Below are 24,546 nucleotides of genomic sequence, written 5' to 3'. Positions count from 1 at the left end.
CATCCTGAACTATTTTTCTAGGTGCGCCTAATATCCTAAAGTAATTTTTGGTGCATCCAGTGTCCCAAACTAATTAAAACGGTGCGTCCACATCCTAGACTAACAGAAAAATCTTGTTTGACCATTACCTTGCTGATTCAGCTGAAGGCTGCCTGAAAAATCCTACATGACGAACACGCAAGCGTCTGATGTGTATTATTTTGACTAAAGCTCTCGAGACGACCCGATGGCGGCGGGTGTTTTCTCAGAAGGCGACGACAATGTCGATGGAGTAACTAAGGGGAAGTCTACTGTGTTCTACGAGGAGAAAAACAAATGCGAGTTGGATGAGGAGTCGACAGAGATGAAGATGGAAGTGTGCTGTGACAGCGGTTGTGGTTTCAAATGGAAGAAATGGGATAAAATGTTAAAGACAAGGATGTGATTGAATGGGTGGTACATGTACCAGGATTTAAGAGGGTGGATCGATGGTCTTTCTTTTTTTTAAGTTTAAAAATTGACAGAAGATAAATGTTAGAAGATGAGGAAATAAATTGAATTTTCAGTTAAAATAATACACATCAGACGCCTGCATATCCGTCATGTAGGATTTTTCAATCAACCTTCAGCTGAATTAACAGGGTAACGGTCAAACGAGACTTTTCTGTTAGCTTGGGATGTGGATGCACCGTTTTAATTAGTTTGGGACATTGGATACACAAAAAATTACGTTATGACACTGGACGCACTTGGAAAAATAGTTCAAGGTGCTGGGTGCACCTTAACTTGTTAAGATAATACACATTAGACGCCTATACATGTCTGCTACGTCAGATTTTTTAGTCAACTAATGGTCAAACTTAACTTTTCTGTTAGCCCGGGATATGGATGTACCATTTCAATTAGTTTGGGACACTGGATGCACCGTTTTAATTAGTTTGGGACAATGGATGCACCAAAAATTACTTTAAGACACTTAATACACCTAGAAAATAGTTTGGGATGTTGGACGCACCTTAACCCTTGTTTTAATAAATTTGTGTCAAAATAAAGGTTAAATAAAAAGTTTGTTTTAATTTTAAAGATGACACATCAATTTATTTTGTTTTAAAGAATTAAAACTCTTTCTTCAAATTATTCTATTGTTCATGCTAATAAGAAGTTTTCATTATTAACGAGGATAGTTTTCAATATAAATGAGGATAGTTGTTTCAGTCAACACACACATTTATTTAAAATAACTAATTTGATTATTGTTTAATATCTACAAATTAATTAGTGAAAATAACATTAAAATACCATTTGAATTTCACAATATCAAAAAGACGATACTGTTAAGTACAAGTGAAAACTAATCTGGCAGTGCTTATTATTAAATTTTGAATCAGCTTCTTCTAGTTATTTTTTTCCTTATTACATCCTCATGGTTTATTCAGTTGAAAGTTTCAGTGCCTTCTGCTAAATGCTCCAAACTTCCGTTAGGATCATATTGAAGAGGCTGTACCCGTGGATTGGACTCACTTTCTCTCTCTCCATGCTCTTCTCTTTCAATCTTTTCTCCATGTTTCGCTCCTTTCTTTCGCGTCAATCGCCTCTGGATTGTTTCCGCGTTGGTGTTGGTTTGCTTTTCCTGAGACTCCTCCATTTGCAATTCCTACCCTCTCGCATGCTTCTCACCAGCCACTAAAACTCCTCTTTGATTTCTCTTTGCCATGTTCTCCATTTTACTCTCTCTTTTGCTCCCTCTGATATAAACGACTTTGTTATTAATATATGATTGCCTGTAACATAACATATTAGGAATACATCATTTGATTTGAAAACCCGCAACTTGAAGTCTGTGAGCACACAAAGGTTACCCCTAATCAAAAAGCCAGGGAATAAGGCACTACCATACCATATAACATTCTTGCTTGTTCTCATGCTTTTAGTTTACTGCACAGAGATGCTATTAGGAATTGCAAGACGGAGAAGATGATGAAGAAATATCGCGGACATGAGCTTTTACTCTGCAGGGAAAGAGAGAGAGAGAGAGAGATTAGCTTGTATTCCGGGAGAGAGAAAGTTAGTCAGATGACTTATCCACGACCCCATGTGCAGCCTCTTCAATATGATTCTAACGCAAATTGTACCAGCATTAATAGAAAGGGACTGAAACTTTTCAACTGAGTAAACCATGAGGATTCAATAAAAAGAAAAACTAACCCCGAGCGGTTAGGTTAGGTTTAGGTTAGCTAGTTGGGACTGTTCTAACTTAATCACGGGTCTCGAGTTCGAGCCGTGGGAACGCAACACCTTGAGAGGCCAGAGGGCGCCGACCGAAAGGTTCCTTGCAAGCCTTCGATCCGGATTAGTCTGGGGTCGCTGTCACGACTGAAAGATGTCTATTGCCCTGAAATACCGGATGGAGAAATAAAAAAAAAAAACCCGCAGAGGGACGTGATTCCAAATTTGGTGACAAAGAAACCATGAGATTAGCTTTTCCTTTTTTGTTTTTTGGACCAGCGTCAGATTGGCCTTTACTAAGTAAATGACAAATGACAAATGGACGATAGAATTGACGTTTCAGTAGATAAATGACAAAAACTACCCCTTACACTTTTCTTTTTAAATTTTTTCTTAATAATGCCGCATAAGCACCCCTGATTGGAAATCAGCGGCTGAAGCTTCAGGACCGCGACCTCTTCGGGGGCCAGTCACTGAAGCTCCGAGAGCATGTTGTCAGGGACTGGGTGACTATTTTTATGAAGGTATTGACCATCTTTATCGAGGTATGGATCTGATTACTTTTATTTTAGAGTTCCGTACACGATGTTGGGCCGTTTGGACTAATAGTGAAAAAAAAGTTTATTTCTAATCTGATTTTAAAAAAAATAAGATTAGATAAAAATTAATTGGATAAAGTGAATTGTGTTTGGATTGGAATTTAAAAAGTTAGTTTATAAAAGTGAGATTGGTAAATGTTGTTTGGATTATGATTGAGTAAAAGTAAGTTTATTTATAAAATTACTAAAATAGATATGAGTTTTAATAAATAATAAAACATGATTAAATTTATTTATTTTTTAAATTAGTCATTGTAATAATTATAATTTTAACCAATACATTTAATTAGTAAAATTTTTTAAAAAAACAGTATTTATTTATTATAAATAATTAAGTTAAATTTTTTAATCTATTGTATTTGTTGGTTTCTTTTTTTTTTTTTTAACTAGAATTATGTTGGTTGGTTTCTAGAATAATTACTCACTAGTGAAGATAATATTTTTGAAGACAGCCTGACACGCGGATGTCACCCCCGCACTCTTCCAGAGGCTGCTTCTCGGCGCTCGCACCCACAGCATGATTTCGATTTCAAAAAGCTCATGCCATCAGCCCATCAAAACGCACGATGCAATCTCACTTTTGGTCCTAAAGTGAAATGACCCAAAGGCTCTCCCACACTGCCATCAGCTTATCCAAACGGGCCTGTCGTCAGTTTAAGTCACTTTTGGGCCAACAACTGCTCATCCAAACAGGCTGGATTAACTGGTTTTGTTAAGCAAATTAAAAAAAATAAAAAAAATTACAAAATGATTTTTTTTAGATTTGTAATTTCTTAAAATATTTTTATTCATTTGACATGGCTCAATTAAAAGTATGATTTTCCATGCAAATAATTAAATGATATGTTTTAAGAAAACAAATACTCCTCCGGTCCTTAATATAGGACCCAATTGGTGAGTTGGTTTTGGTCTTAAATATAAGACCCATTTTTCATATTTATCAATTATCTCTAAATTACCCCTATGGATACTCTTTCAACCATAATCAAGTAGAAGAGAAAGATGGGGTATTAAGAAATATAATTATGGTATTTTAGGAAAAACGTGTCATATTTCTTATAATTAACTAACTTACCTAATTTCTTTAATATAATCAAATTAGTTAAATGGGTTTTATATTAAGGATCGGAGGAGTATATATTTTTACAAATAATGTATTTAACTAATTTTTAATATATACAAATTAATTATTTAGTTTTTTTTGAACTGCAAATTATTTAGTTGTTATATTTAGAATTAAAAAGGTATGTATTATTTTTTGAGGTAAAAAAATTTGCAATTTAAACATAAGAGAGGAACACGCCAATACTTCAATAGTTCATTTGCAGTAAAGAATAGGGAAATTTTTTAAACTGGTTCGTGGTTAATGGTTCGTTAGTGCCTTAGGCTTTGTTTGGTTCAATGGAGGGAGGGGAGGGGAGGTTAATTGAGGGGAGAGGAGGGGAGGGGAGGGGAGATAATGGGTTTTGTTTGGTTGGAGGGGAGGGGAGGGGAGGGGAGATTTCTTGTTTGGTTCACAAGGGGAGGGGAGGGGAGGAGATTATAAATTGACAAATATGCCCCTATTTTTATATTTAGACTGATTTATTCTTTTATTATAATATTTATATCAAAATTATGATTTCCTAATTTATCAATTTCAAAAAAACCAATTACCTCACTTATATGTGATAAAAAAATATGAAATAAAAGTATAATATATATGAAAAAAGTGAATGGGAGAAAAAAAAAAAGACAAGACCTTAACTATATAATAATACCCTCCACATATTAGAAAATAAAAAATATATATGATATTAATAGTGTCATTTTATAATTAATATATATATATATATATATATAATTAATTAATATATTAATATATATGCATATTATATTTGTGCGTGTATATAACTGAGCGACCGCGAAAAGAAATGCGCCAAAAAAATATCAAGAGGACACCACTGGAATATTCAAAAAATGACATGGACATATTTGTCAAGATTCTCATAATATTTCTCTCCCCTCCAAAAACCCCAATTTGGGAGGGGAGGAGAGGGAGGGGAGGGGAGCACAAAAGGACAAATTTTTTTAGCTCCCCTCCCCTCCCCTCCTCCCAACCAAACACATCCTCCCATCCCCTTCCCCTCCCCTCCCTTCCTCTCCCCTCAAAAAAACCCCAACCAAACAAAGCCTTAATGGAAGCCGTGGACTCGTGCGGTGCACGTGAGCGCCTTCTAAACCCTAACCCCTCTCTTTCTCATCCTCACTGGGCGACGAAATAATCTCGACTTCGCAATGGCTTCACGCAGGCTCCTGTCATCGCTCCGATCATCCATTGGTCGATCTCCTTTGGGGTCTCAAGTTACGAGCTCGGACATCCGATTCTTTTCCTCAGATGCTTACTCTCGTAGTTTCTCTATCAGTGTAAGCCTCCATTTCATTCTCAAAGAAAGTTCAGTGTTCATTGCGATCTGATGGTGCTACTGCTGTGTAAAATGTGGGGAAAGCAGCGATATTTTCATTTCTATGATGATTTGGAATTTCTGGTTTACTGAATAATTAAATATTTACTGGTTAAAAAAGAATAATTAAGTATTTTATTGTCTCAGATATGCATAGTTAGACTTGTTGCTTCGCTCTTTCTTCTTTGATGCAATCTGTAAGTGCTATTGGTTTCTGTAGTTTATGGTCATGATATGCATCTAATCCATCCTGTTCAGCCAAATTTTGCTCTCCTCAGTCGTCGAAAACTGTCCCTGTTTTACATTCTTCGTACTCGTCTTGATCATTGCCATCATCAGTCTCCAGCGATGAGGATACTGTATATGCCGTGGTTTTCCATTAATCACTATCGATTTTTTGCGGCATTATTTGAAAGCTTATTCCCCCCCCCCCCCAGATGATGGGTCTTGGATACAATCAACGCGAGGGTTGCATTGCATTCCCTTTTATCTCCTCTTTACCTTGCTTTTCTCGCATTTTTGGTGGGTTTTGTGTAACTGGCTGAAATGATTATCACTTTGCGAAAGCATAAGGAGGACGTAACTACAACAATGAAGGCATGTAGGAGTTCTATTTTTGCTGGGCTTTCCGAAGGGATATATGTTACTTTGTATGATCATAATAACCTGATATACCAATAAATTTGAACCAAGAAGCTTTGTTTTTGAACGAAGTCATGGACAGTTACGTAATAGTTACACTTTATTGTTCGCATTATGTGAACTTTGTGTCGGTATTGAAGCTGATATCAAGTACTTCAGCTTAACTTGATGATGTTCTGGATTCTGTGAATGGTGAGTGGGTATTAAACTGAGCATTTTTATGCATGAAAGGACATGGCTTAAATGGTTCTACTGGATGCACCTAGCGGCTATAAAGATAATAGTATCACATTGAACTGCTCTTGAAGAGCAGCAGAAAATCTGGTCCTGAATTACATTGTTGTTTTGTGACTATAAGCTTCTTAATTGATTGGTTTTAATGTCGATATTGTATTTTGTCTTCTTTTATGGTCTTGGTGAGTGATACCACAATTTTGATAGTCAAAGCGATTGGACCTCATGTACAGTTAGTTTTACAGAGCCTTTGCTTGCTTTATTCTGTTTCAAGTTCTTTCTTTGCTTTTGGCCTAAAGGTTTCTCGTCATCCAACAATTTTGCACCGCTTTCGGTTTCCCACAAAGTTTCTTAATATTATATATGCATGAACTGTTGTTTAGTTCATGTTATATGTGCTTGATTGAATGACCAAATTAAATAGGAAATAAGCAATTAGAGTCATTTTGAGTGCTATGTTATTAACATTAATGGCCAGTTATTTTGAAATAGTGGGACCTCAGATTTTAAACTCTGATTAATGGATATCTGCTGCCTTCAAATTTTCATCAGACAAGGATATTCGCCCAGACTGTGACCCTCTCAAGAATTGAGTCCAGATATGGCTTAGCAACAATACTCGGAGATTCTAGATCGAGTTTGTTTCACCAAGCTGCTGCGTTTGCACCTCATTTTTCTTCCAGATTTATGTCAACCCAGATAAACTCCGTTGAGTCTTCTCAAGACAGTTCTGCTCCTGTCTCTGACGTGCCTCCTCGCATTAAATTTAAAAGATTGGATAAAACTGCTAAGCACATTATGCAGGCATATGACTACTCTTTTCCTTTTAAATTAGTGTATTTTATTTTTTATCATTGTAAAGATTGTTGGTATCTTGCCATGTAGATTATAGATAAGGAAGCAGTAGAGGAAGTCAGAACACAGAGGGAGATACCAGATATACAACCAGGTTACATAGTGCAACTCAAAGTGGTATGGGATTTTGTCCTGACGATATATAGTACTATTGCTATGTCTGGGTCCTGTTCAACATATTAACTGGATATTTTCCTTATAAACTGAGACAACAGGAAGTTCCTGAGAACAAGCGCCGTGTTTCAATCATAAAAGGCATCGTGATCGCAAGGCGAAATGCCGGTCTTAATACTACATTTAGAATCAGGAGGCTAGTGGCTGGGGTTGGTATTGAATCTCTCTTCCCACTGTGAGTACTACTCATCTTTTTGATGGATGTGCCCGTAGATAAGCTATGATGTGCGGATAAAGTGGTATTTGGTTTTCATTAACCTCTGCAATGTTTGGTAGGTATTCACCAAACATAAAGGAGATAAAGGTTCTTGAGAAGAAGAGAGTGAGGAGGGCCAAACTCTACTACCTTAGGGAGAAGATGGATGCACTTAAAAGACAATGACAGAGTTCTTCCTGGTAGAAATTTTTGATAATTCTAGATTCAGTTTTACTCTGTATCTGCCTGCGGATGCAAGCGCCTGGGGCTGTTTCATTATCGACGTATTTCACAATATATGATTTTAATACACATCCTTTGAGCTGGCGGATGTTTTGGGGAGGCCACACGTCAGAAGTAGTGTCGAGATGCAATCATGTGAGAATATCTTATTTTAAAAGTTTTCTCAACGAGTGTAAAGAACTTCCCCCTATTGTGAGGATTATCTCGATCTTTTGCTAATATTATGATAAAAATGCATCTGCCGAGGCTTGATTGTAATTGCTGATTAACTGCAAATTGCTACTGAAGACATTGAGGATATTGGGGCGAATAAAAAGCTCTCCGGTTTTTCCTTGTTTCAAGAGCTTTGTAGGTAGGAGCATTCCCTCGATCTCACCCGCTACTAGCATTTGTTAGAATACTTTGGGTTGTTTTTCCATCCTATTTTGGTCTGTAAATCAAGGGAAACCTAGTGGAATGTTTAGTCACACTTGGCACTCATACAATCTATTGATTATGGCGCTTTTGAACTTCCCGACACTATTCTTCTCCTCTGATGGGGGATTGAATGGGTCGCAGATGTGATTTGAGGTGGGAGTCGGTGTGAATTATGTATTAAACACACCTTTAATTTTATCATATGCTCCTTCCAGTACAAAATATGAATTAAATTTTATTAAGGGGGTTTGATTTTTTTTATAAGATGATATTTACTTTTGTTTAAGTATTTAATGAGTTTTTTGTGTGTGTCAATTTTATTCTATATATTCTCTTTCCTCTTTGATTCACTTGGTGTATCTTTTATTTATTTTCTTTATTAGTAAGAGCATATTTGAAAAAAAAATGCTTTACATATTTATTATTTTAAGCTGATTTTAACTAATTTTTTGATAAACATATATGAATAAAATTTAGTTTATAATTTGCATTGGAAAAAGTATTAGATAGAGGCGGAAGACCGAATGATGAAAACATTTCAACGAATGGGGGGTTAAATTAATAGAAAGAATATGAATGACTAAATTGTAAGCTCTTCTGTGTGTGGGGATGAATTGTAAAGTCAGAACCTTTTATATTTTATTTTATCTACTTGTCACTATTTTATATTTGTTGTATGAGTTTCTGGTCTATACATGCATATAAAACAATACGATTATTTTATTTTTTGTGCGGACCTCTGCAACTATCCTGTCCTAATTTACCAGTGGTTATGGCGTAGACTAAAAGAAATCGCCTAAGATGTTCGTTTCGTGGTTCTCCCCAAGCATAATCATAATGTCAAACTTGCACACTTGGTCGAAGTGGTCAAAAACACGGGACAAGGGAAAATTGAAAATTCATACCGTTACATCTGACTTCACAAAAGCTTCCGAGATATTAAATACCCCTGACTCTTGTGGCCTGGCATCTGGGTGGGTGATGCAAGGTCTCGATATGCAAAATGATGGAGAGTTTCAGAGTGATGTATCTGTACTTCTTGCTGCTATGCTTTATAAAACCGCTCACTTCACAAGACAGCATCACTCCCGGAAACTTGATTAGAGAGGGCGAGACTTTAGTTTCCTCAAATGGGGATTTTGAATTTGGATTCTTCCGCCCTGGGTCTGCAAACGCCCGGTATTTAGGGATATGGTATAAGAAGTCTCCGTCTACAATCTTCTGGGTGGCCAACCGAGACAAACCTCTCAACAACGATAGGGGTAAGGGTGTCTTACGGTTAAATGATCGAGGAGTTCTCCTCCTTCTTGATGCCACAAACAACAACACCGTGTGGTACTCCAATCATTCATCAATCAGAGCATATAATACTTTTGCTCAACTCTTGGATTCGGGAAATCTCGTGGTGAAAAATGGATATGGTGGTGGTGACAGTGGTGACTTTGACCAACTCTTATGGCAGAGTTTTGACCACCCTTGTGACACCTTAATGCCGGGAATGAAGCTTGGGTGGGATGAAGAAACGGGTTTGGATAAATTTCTGTCATCTTGGAAAAGTTCAGATGATCCAGGTCAGGGAGACTACGTAATGAAACTAGACCGTAGAGGGTACCCACAAATCTTTCAACTGAGTGGTTCCAAGGTGATAGTTAGAGCAGGGTCATGGAATGGCGTCTCTTTCACGGGATATTCAAAACATAGTCCGGATCCAGTTGAAAAACTGGACTGTGTTGAATGAAAAAGAGGCATATTACAAGAGTAGTCTTATAAATAATTCAATTTTCTCTAGATATATAATGACCCCTTCAGGCATAGGGCAGCGTTTTGATTGGGTAATTCAAACAAGCAGCTGGCGGGTGATGAACACTGCTCTTCCTGACTCGTGTGACAATTATGCATTATGTGGTGCAAATTCTATCTGCGACATCAGTAGCAATCCTGTTTGCGAATGCCTAAGAGGGAACCCAAGAATTTTAAGGAATGGAATGTGTCTGATTGGAACAGTGGCTGCACTAGAAGGGTTTCTTTGAATTGTGATGCTAGCGATGGATTTAAGCAGTATACAGGCGTTAAGCTGCCAGACACGTCATCTTCATGGTATAACATGACCATGGCCCTTGAGGAATGCAAGAGAACATGTCTGCAAAACTGTTCTTGTACAGCATATGCAAGTTTGGATGTTCGAGGTGAAGGAAGTGGCTGCTTGATATGGCTTGATCAACTAGTTGACATGAGACAATTTCTTGACGGTGGACAAGACCTCTATGTACGAGTTCCTGCTTCAGAGCTAGGTACTTTTGTTGTCTTGTTTACAGCATATCCTTTACTTTTCCCGTCTCTGGTTTCTGATCAGTTTACTATGAGTTTATACGTAAATTGTGGTTGGATTGTGGTGCTTCTAATTGTTATGCTATTGTGTTTCCTGAATTGATATCCAGTTCTCTCTATGAAAGAGTGCTTAAATAAATGAGAAAATGTACTATTCTGTAAATATATATTCCTTTTTTTAACCAATTGGGAGCATCTCTTGTCACAATTCTATATTAGTTGATGCCTTTGATTGAGACGTTTTACTTGAAGTTGATGATTTCTCACAGTCCGTTAGTATCAGATCATTTTCGGGATGAAGGCCATGGAAGCATTGGCAAGAAGGAGATAGTGGCAATTGTGGTTGGCTGTGCAATATTCGTATCAAGTTTTATGATTTTTGGATTGACTTTAATTGCAAGGAAAAGGAGACTTCAAGATTCGGGTAAATGCTTAACTTTTCAAATGAATATGTTTTGTCACTGTTCTAAAACTCTGAATATTGTTATGATCAACAACAATCTAGTGGAGGAGGGCATGGATCTTCCAACATTTGATTTGTCAGTCATAATGAAGGCCACTGATAATTTTTCTACCGTTAACAAATTGGGTGAAGGTGGCTTTGGGCCTGTATACAAGGTACTATAATCATATCCAAACAAAGATTTTATATTATATTTATAAGAATTTCAAAGGCTATGAAATATGATTTTTAGGGTATTCTAGAAGATGGCCAAGAATTAGCTGTGAAAAGGTTGTCCACAAAATCTGATCAGGGGTTGGAAGAGTTGAAAAATGAAGTTCTATTGATAGCAAAACTTCAACACCGTAATCTTGTGAAGCTTCTTGGTTGCTGCATTGAAGGAGAAGAAAAGTTGCTGATTTACGAGTATATGCCAAACAAGAGCTTGGATCACTTTATTTTTGGTTGGAAACTCTAAGCCTTTGTCAAATTTCCAAGTTGTGGAGACTGTAAGTAGTATTCTAACATGTCTTTGATCTCCAGATGAAAGTTGTAGCAACTTGTTGGACTGGCTTAAGCGTTGGCATATCATTCATGGCATTGCTCGAGGACTTGTATATCTTCATATAGATTCCAGATTAAGAATTATTCATAGAGATCTTAAAACCAGCAATATTCTTCTAGATGCTTACATGAATCCAAAAATATCTGACTTTGGCCTTGCTCGCATATTTTGGGATGATCAAGTGGTCGCCAATACTAACAAAGTTGTTGGAACATAGTAAGTTGTTTTACCTTCAACTTATTTATCCCTTTCCGTAGGATCTCATTTTCTCACTTATTTTACTTCACAAATCATACTTCCAGTGGATATATGCCTCTTGAATATGCTGTGCGTGGACAATTTTCAATGAAATCAGATGTCTTTAGCTTTGGTGTAATAGTACTAGAAATTATTAGTGGAAAGAAGAACAGAGAGTTTTCTCACCCTTATCTCAATCTTCTTGGACATGTAAGTATACTTCTTAATTCAACGCACTTCTTTAACTAGTTGGCAAAGTAAGGAGCCAGTAGGAACTCATGAAAACCGACTGTGTGGATGAATCTCCCCACATGAGTCACCCATGTTGGCCAGCATTTATCTACCTTCTCTCTATCTGATTTGTATTTGACTAATGTTTTGAGAATTTCTCAATAGCTTTTATAAGCAAAGTACAGTTTCCTACTCATTATTCTCATTTCACTAGAAGTCTTTGTAGATTTAATAAGAACTCACCCAAATATCTGTGAATAGGCCCATCACCTAAAACACTTATCTTGGTGAAGGATCATTGGCTCATTGCACGAAACATGGCATATTAAAAGTATTATGAATTTCTCCCAGCATAAAATTTGAGATAGAAATTTACTTTTTTTTGGTATTACTATGATGTTAGGCATGGAGACTGTGGATCCAAGGAAGACCATTGGAGCTACTGGATGAATGTTTAAAGGAAAGTTGTAGTCAATTTGAAGTCGTAAGATGTGTACAGGTAGGACTATTATGTGTGCAACAAAGAGCTGAAGATAGGCCAGATATGTCAACTGTAATTCTTATGTTAAATGGTGAGAAATTGTTGCCACAACCAAAAGTTCCTGGTTTTTACACTGCAAGTGATGTCCTCGTTGGTTCAAGTTCATTACACCAAATATTCACACAGTTCTCACAAAATGAAATTTCTCAAACCATGCTAGACGGAAGGTGATTCAGATTCCAGAGAAGAAAATACCACCCAACTTCAGTGTTCTTACCACTTTTTAATCTTAGGTTTGTTATTTCATATGGATTGTGTGTCCCAGTTGTAATGTGACGTTAAATTAGTTAGGATTCTTTAGTTTTAACCTTATTATATCTTGTTGGCAAAAAAGAAAATTACTGTATTTCAAACAGAGGCATAAGAACAATATATTCCAATGAATAGGTAAATGGAAAACTCCGTTATATGTGGGGATGAATTGTACGGGCAGTAATTTATGTTTCACACAATGTTTTTGTCGCTTAAACTTCATGAGGCTTGCAGCAAATTTTTTTAGAAAATTTATTGAAAAATTTCTCATTACAAAATTTATTACCCAAAAATACTTGAAATTTATTTAATTAAGTACTTCTGTGCAATTTGTCTTCAATAAGTAGGCTATTTTAAAGTTATGTATTACTTATATTTAATTATGTGCAAAATAAAATATATTTTTTGAATGAAATGGATAATATTCATTGCAAAATAAACTATTCAGAGTCAAACGATATACAAGCAACAGGATTTATATGATTAAATTGAAAGTGGAAAAATAAAATACATTTATGTATAGTTGAACATATTTTACAAATAGTTAAAGAAAAATTGTATCCATTCAAGGACATTGGCTCTTAGATGTTTTTAGCCAATAAATCGTACAACAAATTCCTTTTTATTTTTTGGGGCAGTTTTTCCAATTTTGTATTCCGTGTGGTCTAGGCACTTGATTTATATTGTCCGGATCATTCTAAGATCCGACTTTTCTAATTAAACATCAATTAAGTTAATACATCAATCTTGTCCTCCCGTGGTCTCTGCAATTTGTGTTTGATTATCAGCTTGTTTGGTAAGACGTTTGGGAGAGAAAAAAGTAATTTATAAGTATGATAAGTCAATTTGTAAATTTGAGAGCTGTCTGTCACAGTTTTTGATCAATCTGACTTAGAGGTCAAAAACTGTTTTTTGAAGTACAATTGTAAAATCACCTAAAACTTATTTATGACCTAAAACTTATTTATGACCTATACAAAAGTAGCTTTTTAAAATTAAAAGATATTTTTGCCCTTATGTTTATCTTATTCTTATGCTTTTCTCTATATATATATATTTGCTTTTCAATTAGTTTTTAGTTATTTATTTTTAATATTCTCTTAACTAAAAATAATTTTAACAGTTTTTATAATATTTTAATTTTTAATCTTTCTTTATTTTTTATTTACATAAATTATGCAGAGTATATCATCTAATTAATTATATAATATTATTCGGTTAAAATTTTTTCACATTATTATGATTTCTAATTTAAATATATTTTATTCATTAAATATAACTTTTTCATATTATAATAATTTAAAATTATTATATTTTATAGATTCATATTTTTAATCTTTTTTATTATTTAATAAAATTCATATCTATTTTGGTCATTCTATAAACTAAATTTACTTATTTAATCATAATCTAAACAACTTTTCAACTTTATAAATTAACTTTTTACAAAAGTCAATTCAAACATAAATTATATTACCCAATCTAATTTTTATTTAATATGACTTTTTTAAAAGTCAGATTAAAAATAAGTTTTTTTTTTAACTGCTAATCCAAATGCATGATTCAAGCGTTAACTTGTGTTTCCCAGACTTCATTTGGGTCATTTAGTCATATCTCTCAACTTAGGATTGTTCTCCTTTTTTACGCCGTCATTCTTCTCATTTTCTATATTTATGCATTTAAACAAATGTCCCTTTGGGGATATCCGATGTATTTAAAATTACGATTAGTTTAGCCTTTTTTTTGTTTTTTTTGTTTTAAAAAGGGTATGGACCAACTATCCTATTCCTCTAATTCTTTCGTAACACCAGCAGATTTGCCTTGATACATTACTTGGTTGTGCTGGTCAAAAGAGATTTCGTAGTTGTAACTTGGGACTAAACATGACGCTGAACTTCCATATTTGATCAAAACAGGTCAAGCCGTTAGTTTTGACTTCGATCAAGTCTTCCCAGTTAATATCCCGGACTCTTCAATTCTTTTTGCGGATCATACAAGGTCTCTCGGTAAAAAGAATAATGGAGAGTTTCGGAGTTCTGTATCTTTACTCCTTTCTGCTATGCTCCATAAGAACACTCACTGCACAAGACAGTATCACTCCAGGAAACTTGATTAGAGGTGGCGAGACTTTAGTTTCCACAGATGGGTTTTCTGAACCAGGATCCTTCAGGCCTGGGTCTTCATCTATTAGATACTTAGGGAAATGGTACAAGAAATCTCCTTCGACAGTCTTCTGGGTAGCCAACCGAAACACACCCATAAAAAACGATAGTGGAAAAGGCATTTTATAATTAAATGATCATGGGATTCTTCTTCTTCTTGATGCCAAAAACAACACAGTGTGGTCATCCAACAATTCATCCATCAGAGCGTATAACCCTTTTGCTCAACTCCTGGATTCGGGAAATCTTGTGGTAAAAAATGGATATGATGGTGGTAGTTGTAGTAACTCGGACCAATTATGGCAGGGTTTGACTATCCTTGTGACACTTGGAATCTTGGATAGCAGGAATGAAGCTTGGATGGATCAAGAAACAGGTCTGGATATAACTCTGTCTTGGAAAAGCTCAGATGATCCAGGTCAAGGAGATTACAAAATCAAAATAGACCTTAAAGGGTATCCATAATTCGTTGAACTGAGAGGTTCCGAAGTGAGGGTTAGAGCTGGTTCATGGAATGAATGGCTTCTCTTTTACGGGGCTTCCAAATCAAAATCCGGATCGAGTAGTAATTAATGTGTTTGTGTTGAATGAAAAAGTGGTGTATTTTAAGTTTGAGCTGATAAATCATTCGATTTTCTCTAGATTTACAGTGACCCCATCAGGGATTGGGCAGCGTTTTGATTGGTTAATTAAAACAAGCAGCTGGCAGTTAATGAACCCTGCCCCCCTGGTCAATGTGCAAATTATGCCTTGTGTGGAGCAAATTCTATATGCAACATCAGCAACAGTCCTTTGTGAATGCCTGAGAGGGTATGAACCCAAGAATTTTAAGGAATGGAATCTGTTGGATTGGAGCAATGGCTGCACTAGAAGCGTTTCTTTGAAGTGATGGATTTAAGCAGTATGCGGGAGTCAAGTTGCCAGACGCCTCTTCTTCATGGTATAACAAGACCATGGTTCTTGGGGAATGTAAGAGGACATGTCTACAAAACTGCTCTTGTCTAGCATATTCAAATTTGGATATGCGAGGTGAAGGAAGTGGCTGCCTCCTATGGTTTATCAACTATTGGACATGAGACAATTTCCTGCAGGGGGACGAGACCTCTATGTACGAGTTTCTGCTTTAGAGCTAGGTGCTCAGTTTTATTCTTTTGATTACTGCATTTCCTTTATTTTTCCCCTTTCTAGCATCTGATTGGTCTACTACTACTATTATTATTTTTTTGTAACCAACCTTGAAGCACCACTAGTCACAATTGAATATTCGCCGATGCCTTTAATAGAGATGTTTTCCTTGAAGTTGATTGTTTCTTTCACTGTCTATTGGTGTCAGATCATTTTAGGGATGAAGGCAAGAAGAAGCTAGTAGGAAACGTAGTTGGCTGTGCGATATTTGTAGCGAGCATCATGATTCTTGGATTGACTTTAATTGCAAGGAAAAGGAAACCTCGAAATTCAGGTAAATTTTGGCATGCTTGTCTTTTAACAAGGATGTACTTTGTCACAATTCTAAAATTCTAAATATTGTCACGTTCAATAACAATAATCTGGGCAAGGAAGACGTGGATATTCCAACATTTGATCTGTCAATCATAGCTAAGGCTACTGATAATTTTTCTGCCACTAACAAATGGGGTGAAGGTGGCTTTGGGCCAATATACAAGGTACTATAACCATATTCAAACAATGATGCTATATCATCTCGAGAAGTATTCTAAAAATTAAGAACTCTCAAATATAATTTTTAGGGTACTCTAGAAGACGGGCAAGAGTTATCTGTGAAAAGGTTATCAACAAAATCTGGTCAAAGGCCGGAAGAGTTGAAAAATGAAGTTGTGTTGATAGTAAAAGTTCAGCACCGTAATCTTGTGAAACTTCTTGGTTGCTGTATTGAAGGAGACAAGAAGTTATTGATTTATGAATATATGCCAAACAAGAGCTTGGACTACTTTATTTTTGGTTTGAAAACTCTAAGCCTTTGTCAAATCTTCAAGTTGTTGAGTTTGCAAGTAGTATTCTAACATGTTTTTATGTCCAGATGAAACTCGTAGCAACTTGTTGGTTGGGTCAAGCATTGGCATATTATTCATGGAATTGCTTGAAGACTTGTCTATCTTCATATAGATTTCAAATTAAGAATTATTCATAGAGACCTTAAAACCAGCAATATTTTACTAGATACTTCTATAGATCCAAAAATATTTGACTTTGGCCTAGCTCGCATATTTTGGGATGATCAAGTTGAGGCCAACACGAACAAAATTGCCGGAACATAGTAAGTTGTTTGATCTCCAACTTATTTATCACTTTTTCGTAGGAACTCATTTTTTCACTCATTCTACTTCACAAATTATACTTTCAGTGGATTAGTTCGGGGTAGATGGATGGATACATTCCATGACAAGTCAAGGTCAGCTAAAGCTACTAGTTGAAAGGGACGTTCTTCCTCTCTAAAACGCTCATACACAATGAAATTTCCCCACTCATTATTTTCAAGACGTGGAAGATTTTGTTATGAACACCAGAACATTCTGGGAATGCTAGCTCTGCTCCATAACTAATTATGCAGTATATAAGCCAGTAATTTGGTCATTGAATTGTTAGATTCATTAATTTTAGTTTTCATATTTACTCCTCTAAAATATGTGCTTCTGTGCTTTTTATAAGATTCAAACAATTAAATTATGCAAATAAAAAATTGATTAAAAACAATAAATATGTAAGAAATTGAGAAAAGCAGTTCAAAACATCCTTATTTATAGAAAGTGTGAGTTGCAGCGAGAAAGAAAATGAAAAAAAGAGATGAGAGAGAATGAGTGAAGATTGAAGTCAGAAAAAAAAGAGAGAGTAAAATACATTAACCTTCTTTTTATTTAATCTAAATTATAGAGACATCTCTTTTACTCTGAATACATATACGAAGCTCCCTTAAAATCAAAATATATGTTGTATAGACTATTTTTGAGATTCAACTTCTATTTATCTAATCGTTAGTTGACTACTGGTAAAAAAAATCATCAGTTGACCGTTAAATAATATGGTTAACCCATAATTTTAACCAAAATGCCCACCTTAATGCAAGTATTACTTAATAATTATTATTTAACCACATATGATATATCTTTATTTAAAATTAAAAAACAATTTTAATAGATATTTGAATATTTTTGTTATACTATTAAATCGATTACCATATTATAAATTTAATTAATTTTATAAATACAAATTTTTATTTTATAATAGATTTAAAAGCTTAATTTTTTTTATTGATTAAAAATGATTTATGATGTAATTTTTTAAATATATATTAGCTAAAAATGTTTTGTAATTGTATATATGTGTTTTCAATTAAATTATAAAGTTATGCGTTAATTTAGTAAATTTAATAAAAATATTAATAGATCATTAATGAATATTATATTAAAAGATAAACTAGAGATTTAGTATAATGAGAGGTAAAGTAGTAAAAAATATTTATTCTAATATGATTTTTAATTAGAAAATATACTTAAAAGAAAGTTTTTAGAATATTCTTTAATGATATTAATAGTTTGGAGTAAAATACTAAAATGTATGTTATCAAATTAGAAGGGATGTCCGTGTAATTAAGACATAATAAAAGAATGTTTGGGGGTATTGTATTTTTTTTAAAAACTAACAATTCACTACTACAAAAAAGAGTTTTCACGACGCTAATTACGGTGGTTATTAGAAAAAACATTGTAAAAAATATGACGGTGGCATTTCTGTAATTATAGGCGGACTTTTAAAGGCGGTTATTTAAAAAACCGCCGTAAAAAGTATTTTAACGGCATTTTTTGTTAAATAACTGCCGTAAAAAGTCTATAAAAATTTTAAAATCAACGGCGCAATAGTTTTTACTTTTCAGAATCAAAGCTCATAGTTCCCCATATCATCCTCACTCTGTTTTCTCCCTCCTCCTACTTTTGTCCACGTTTATCCATTGCTTTTATCATTTCCGCCATGTTCTTCCATCACTGTCGCTGTTGCTGTTGCCATTGCCGTCGCCGTCGCTGTCACTGTCGTCGCTATCGCTGTCGTCGTCGCCTCATCCTCTTCATTCTTATTTGTGAGTTTTCACCTCCATTCTTTCTGTGAATTTCATAGTTTTGTGGTTTGATATGATTATTTTCTTTAGTTAAAAAATATGATATTTAATTTGAGTTTAAAGAGATATGATTTTTAGCAGATGTGAGTCTTTGATTTTATCTTTATTAAATCTTAGTTGCTTCGATCTGGTGGCTGAAGGTAAAGCTAAGTGACGCTATTACTCCATCAGAATGCTTTTAACTGGCTGGTGAGATACTTCCTTTGAGGCTTTGTTCTCTCGTTCCGTCTTGATCAGTAGGGTAAAACGCAGTCTAAAAAAACAAAAAAATTTTCATGGTGGTTATTTATATAATCGCCGTGAAAAGTAACATATCACGACGGTTCTTAAACTGCTGTGAAATCCTCTATATTTTACGTCGATGGCATATACGTCAGTCTCAAAACTACCGTAAAAAGCTTATTTTAACCGCTATTAAATGTATTTTTTGTAGTAGTGATTCAAGCTACTATCTCTAATCCTAAATATAAGATTTAGTTTGTAATGTAAATTGTACTACAAAATATTTTTTATATTTAGCATTGAAGGAGAAAGTACAAAATTTACCTTTCCCAGCAGCTCACCTCCCTAAACCTTATGTTAACAAATTAGAGGGGATGTAAGTGCCTGTAGCAGTTTCATTATTGACGTACTATCTTTATTTATTATTATAAAAGCTTATTTGATTTTTAATTTGGTTCTAAATATAAAATCTTAATCTATTTTTTTTTATATTTATTCATTTTTTCTAAAATAGTTCTTGTAATAGTTACACATGTTAAATGTTTCATTAAATGGTAATTCTAATTAATATACATGGTTAGTAAAGGAATTTTAACAAAGACAACACATATTTATAGCAAATAACTAATTTAACTATTTTTTTAATTTATCTAAATTAATCAAGTAGATCTTATATTAAGCATAAGAGGTAATATTTCACAATGCCTAGTTTAATGCATATCCTTTGAGCTGGCAGATGCTTTGGGGAGACCACACGTCAGAAGTTGTACTAGGATGCATTCATGTAGGAGTATCTTATTTTAAAAGTTTTCTCAACAAGTGTAGAGAACTTCCCCTCTACTGTAAGGAATAAGGATTTTATCTTGATCTTCTGCTAATCCTGTGATAAAAATGCATCTGCCTAGGCTTGATTGTAATTGCTGGTTAACTGCAAATTGCTACCGAAGACATTGAGGCTATTGGGGGTGAATAAAATCCCTCGCCCGCCACATGTTTTGTTTGATAGAACTCTCTATGTCTTAAAAATACTTTGTGTTATTCTTCCATCCTGTTTTGGTCTTAACTAGTGGAATGTTTAGTCACACTTGGAACACATACAATGCACTTCGGATCATGGCGCTTTTGAACTTCCTGACACTATTCTGTTTTTAATCAAGGTTTCTCATGTAATATGGACTGAATATGTCACAGATGTGATGCGACGTATGAATTAGTTGGTCATCTTTAGTTTTAATTTTATTATATGTTAAACAGAGGCGGAAGAACAATGATGAAAGCATTTCAGTGGATGAGGGATTCAATTAATAGAAAGAATATGAATGCCTAAATTGTAAGCTCCCTTGTGGGTGGGGATGCATTATAAAGTTAGGACCTTTCATATTTTATTTTATATGTCAATAAATTTGTATATATACATATAAAACATTACGATTATTTGTTTTTGTGGGAACCCATGCAACGATCCCGTTCTAATTCTTTCGTCTCCTAAGATGGGCATTTCTTAGTCCTCACCAAACATAGCGTCAAACTTCCACACGTGGTCAAAACACGCAACTGGGGAAAATTCATACCGTTGCATTTGACTTACAAAAGCTTCCGAGATATTAGTTATTAATATCGCGGACTCTTAAGGTCTGGGTGTGTGATGCAAGGGCATGATGTGCAAAATAATGGAGAGTTTCAGAGTAATGTATCTGTTCTCCTTGCTGCTATGGTTTATAAAACCGCTCACTTCACGGGACAGCATCCCCCCAGGAAACTTGATTAGAGAGGGTGAGACTTTAGTTTCCTCAAACCGGGATTTTGAACTAGGATTCTTCACCCCTGGGTCTTCAAATGCTCGATACGTAGGGATATGGTATAAGAAGTCTCCTTCTACAATCTTCTGGGTGGCCAACCGAGACAATCCTCTCAGCAACGATAGGGGTAAGGGTGTTTTACGGTTAAATGATCGAGGAGTTCTTCTCCTCCTTGATGCCACGAACAACAACACAGTGTGGTCCTCCAATCATTCTTCAGCCAGACCATATTACCCTTTTGCTCAACTCTTGGATTCGGGAAATCTTGTGGTGAAAAATGGATATGGCAGTGGTAAGTTGGACCAAATCTTGTGGCAGAGTTTTGACCACCCTTGTGACACCTTAATGCCAGGAATGAAGCTTGGGTGGGATGAAGAAACGGGTTTGGATAAATTTCTGTCATCTTGGAAAAGCTCAGATGATCCGGGTCGGGGAGATTATGTGATCAGAATAAAGCGGAGAGGGTACCCACAAAGCTTTCTAATGAATGGTTCTAAGGCGATGGTCAGAGCAGGACCATGGAATGGCTTCACTTTCACGGGATTTTCAAGTCATTTTCTTAGTCCAGTAATAAATCCTGAGTTTGTGTTGAATGAAAAAGAGGCATATTACAAATTTGATCTTGTGAATAATTCAGTTTTCTGTAGATATATAGTGACCCCTTTAGGTATCGGGCAGAGTTTTGAGTGGGTAATTCAAACGAGCAGCTGGCGGGTGATGATCACTGGTGCCCCTGACCTGTGTGACAACTATGCCTTATGTGGTGCAAATACTATCTGCGACATCAATAACAATCCTCTTTGTGAATGCCTTAGAGGGTATGAACCCAAGAATTTTAAGGAATGGGATGTGTCTTATTGGAGCGGTGGCTGCACTAGAAGGGTTTCTTTGGATTGTGATGCCAGTGATGGATTTAAGCAGTATAAAGGCATCAAGTTGCCAGACACCTCTTCTTCGTGGTATAACAAGACCATGGCCCTTGAGCAATGTAAGAGAACATGTCTGCAAAACTGTTCTTGTACAGCATATTCAAATTTGGATATTCGAGGTGAAGTGGCTGCTTGATGTGGTTCGATGAACTATTTGACATGAGACAATTTCTTGAGGGCGGACAAGACCTCTATGTACGAGTTCCTGCTTCAGAGCTAGGTAATTTCATTGTTTACAGCAGATCCTTTATTTTTTCCCTTTCTGGTATCTGATCGGTTTACTACAAATTTTCACTTAAAATGAAAGGAGGGTGAGAATGGTGAGGGAGAAGGGGGGAATGTGTTAAAGACATCAAGAAAATCAATCGTCCATGTTAACAACACAAGGTTCTAAGTTGAACTGGTCGTGGATAGTGGTGCTTCTAATTGTTATGATGTTGGGTTTCTTTAATTGATGTCCATTTCTCTCTATAAGGGAGTGCTTAAATAAATTGGAGAAACTACGATTCTCACACCGTCTATTAATGTCAGATCATTTTAAGGACGAAGGCCATGGGAGCATTGGCAAGAAGGGGCTAGTAGGAATTGCTGTTGGCTGTGCAATATTTGTAACGGGTTTCATGATACTTGGATTGACTTTATTTGCAAGGAAAAGAGAACTTTGTGATTCAGGTAAGTTTTATCATGCTTGTCTTTTGAAATGGATATATTTTTTCACAATTCTGAAACTCTGGATATTGTCATGATCAACAACAATAATCTAGCGAAAGAAGTCTTGGATCTTCCAACATTTGATGTGTCAGTCATAGCTAAAGCTACTGATAATTTTTCTGACATTAACAAACTGGGTGAAGGTGGCTTTGGACCAGTATACAAGGTACAATAACCATATCCAAACAATCATTTTAATAATCTCTGTAACAATTTCAAGAACTCCTAAATATGAATTTCAGGGTATTCTACAAGATGGGCAAGAGCTAGCTGTAAAAAGGCTATCAACAAAATCTGGTCAAGGGCTAGAAGAGTTGAAAAATGAAGTCGTGTTAATAGCAAAACTTCAGCACCGTAATCTTGTGAAGCTTCTTGGTTGTTGCATTGAGGGGAAAGAGAAATTGTTGATTTATGAATATATGCCAAACAAGAGCTTAGACCACTTTATTTTTGGTTTGAAACTTTGACTTTTGCCAAATTTCATAGTTGTTGAGATTGCCAATAGCATCCTAACATGTTTTGGATGTCCAGATGAAGTTCGTAGCAAGTTGCTGGATTGGCTTAAGCGTTGGCATATTATTCATGGAATTGCTCGAGGACTTGTCTATCTTCATATAGATTCCAGATTAAGAATTATTCATAGAGACCTTAAAACTAGCAATATTTTGCTAGATACTTCTATGAATCCAAAAATATCTGACTTTGGCCTAGCTCGCACATTTTGGGATGATCAGGTTGAGGCCAACACTAACAAAATTGTTGGAACATAGTAAGTTGTCTTATCTTTAGTTTATTCATCACTTTTTGTAGAATCTCATTTTCTCACTTATTTTACTTCACAAATTATACTTTCAGTGGATATATACCTCCTGAATATGCCATGCATGGGCAATTTTCAACGAAATCCGATGTCTTTAGCTTTGGTGTGATAATTTTAGAAATTGTTAGTGGGAAGAAGAACAGAGGCTTTTCAAACCCAGAATACTACCTTAATCTTCTTGGACATGTAAGTATACTACCTAATTCAAAGTACCACTTTAGATAGTTGGCAAAGTCAGGAGTCAAGAGGAACTGAGGAAGCCATGAAAATGAGTTTGAATGGATCTCACCACCTAAATCACCCTTGTTGATAAGCATTTATCTACTTTCTGCATAGCTGGCCGATATCTCACAAGTGTTTTAAGAACTTCTCAGTAGCTTAACAGGCAAAGCATAAAGTTTCCCACTCATCATTCTGACTGCCTTATGAGTTTTTGCATTAGCTAGTTTTATAAGGATTTAGTAAGTACTCACAAATATTTGTGAATAGGCCCCATAACCTAAAACACTGATGTTGGTGAAGGATCACTGGTTCGCTGCACAAAAACATTACATATTACCCACATGAAGAATTTCTCCCAACATAGAAGTGGAAATAACCTTTTCCTTTTTTGGTCTTACTATGATATTAGGCATGGAGACTGTGGATCCAAGGAAGAACATTGGAGCTATTGGATGAATGTCTAAAGGAAAATTGCATTGAATGTGAAGTCATAAGATGTATACAAGTAGGACTATTATGTGTGCAACAAAGAGCTGAAGATAGGCCTGATATGTCAGTTGTAGTTCTAATGTTAAATGGTGAGAAATTGTTGCCACAGCCAAAAGCCCCTGGTTTTTACACTACGAGTGATGTTTCTCCTGATCCAACTTCTTTTGACCAAAGATGTACGCAATTCTCACAAAACGAAATTTCTCAAAGCATGCTGGGGGGAAGATGATTCAGAGAATGGCACAAGAAATTCCATCCAGCTTCAATGTTCTTACCGCTTGTTGGAATACCTGTTATATGGATTTTTATTTTTTTTAAGTATTAGAGATACAAGATGATTTTTAAAATTGGATTATTTCAGTGACAAGGATAATTAGTGTTTTTTTTTTTGGGGTTATACATTCATATAGGATTTTTGTATTCATATGGTAAAAAGTTGGCAGAAATGTCTGGGTCCC

At 35.3% G+C, this 24,546-nt stretch overlaps 2 protein-coding genes across 2 annotated transcripts; both read left to right on the top strand.

The window, feature by feature from the left end:
* The first annotated feature begins 4,982 nt into the window (after nucleotides 1–4,982).
* Nucleotides 4,983–7,933, top strand: LOC114755569 (50S ribosomal protein L19-2, chloroplastic-like). Its single transcript, XM_028944460.1, has 5 exons — nucleotides 4,983–5,210; nucleotides 6,677–6,928; nucleotides 7,010–7,096; nucleotides 7,195–7,328; nucleotides 7,430–7,933. The coding sequence occupies exons 1-5, from the start codon at nucleotides 5,082–5,084 to the stop codon at nucleotides 7,533–7,535; spliced, it is 708 nt and encodes a 235-aa protein (XP_028800293.1). The 5' UTR covers nucleotides 4,983–5,081; the 3' UTR covers nucleotides 7,536–7,933.
* A 1,057-nt stretch (nucleotides 7,934–8,990) lies between these two features.
* LOC114755537 (uncharacterized) lies at nucleotides 8,991–24,384 on the top strand. The gene is given in 22 exon segments (XM_028944437.1): nucleotides 8,991–9,734; nucleotides 9,736–9,968; nucleotides 9,971–10,300; nucleotides 10,621–10,761; nucleotides 10,843–10,955; nucleotides 11,033–11,243; nucleotides 11,323–11,560; nucleotides 11,647–11,791; nucleotides 12,216–12,520; nucleotides 15,115–15,222; nucleotides 15,410–15,577; nucleotides 15,670–15,736; nucleotides 16,324–16,431; nucleotides 16,516–16,611; nucleotides 20,771–21,965; nucleotides 21,968–22,066; nucleotides 22,378–22,518; nucleotides 22,611–22,723; nucleotides 22,800–23,010; nucleotides 23,089–23,326; nucleotides 23,413–23,563; nucleotides 24,009–24,384. Coding segments are annotated over 22 exon segments (5,442 nt in total). The 5' UTR covers nucleotides 8,991–9,012; the 3' UTR covers nucleotides 24,318–24,384.
* Nucleotides 24,385–24,546: the final 162 nt, after the last annotated feature.

The sequence above is a fragment of the Neltuma alba genome, unplaced genomic scaffold (assembly GCF_004799145.2).
Source record: "Neltuma alba isolate B1F8T4 unplaced genomic scaffold, ASM479914v2 tig00001332_pilon, whole genome shotgun sequence".
Lineage (NCBI taxonomy): Eukaryota > Viridiplantae > Streptophyta > Magnoliopsida > Fabales > Fabaceae > Neltuma > Neltuma alba.
The sequence above is the reverse complement of the archived record's forward strand: the minus strand, read 5'-3'. Positions and strand labels throughout refer to the sequence as shown.

Bases quoted from the DNA above. Each gene is read 5' to 3' on its own strand.
- LOC114755569 (XM_028944460.1), top strand. From the start codon at position 5,082: ATGGCTTCACGCAGGCTCCTGTCATCGCTCCGATCATCCATTGGTCGA. The intron at 6,929-7,009 runs GCATATGACTAC...CTTGCCATGTAG, and splicing joins CTGCTAAGCACATTATGCAG to ATTATAGATAAGGAAGCAGT. The intron at 7,097-7,194 runs GTATGGGATTTT...CTGAGACAACAG, and splicing joins ACATAGTGCAACTCAAAGTG to GAAGTTCCTGAGAACAAGCG.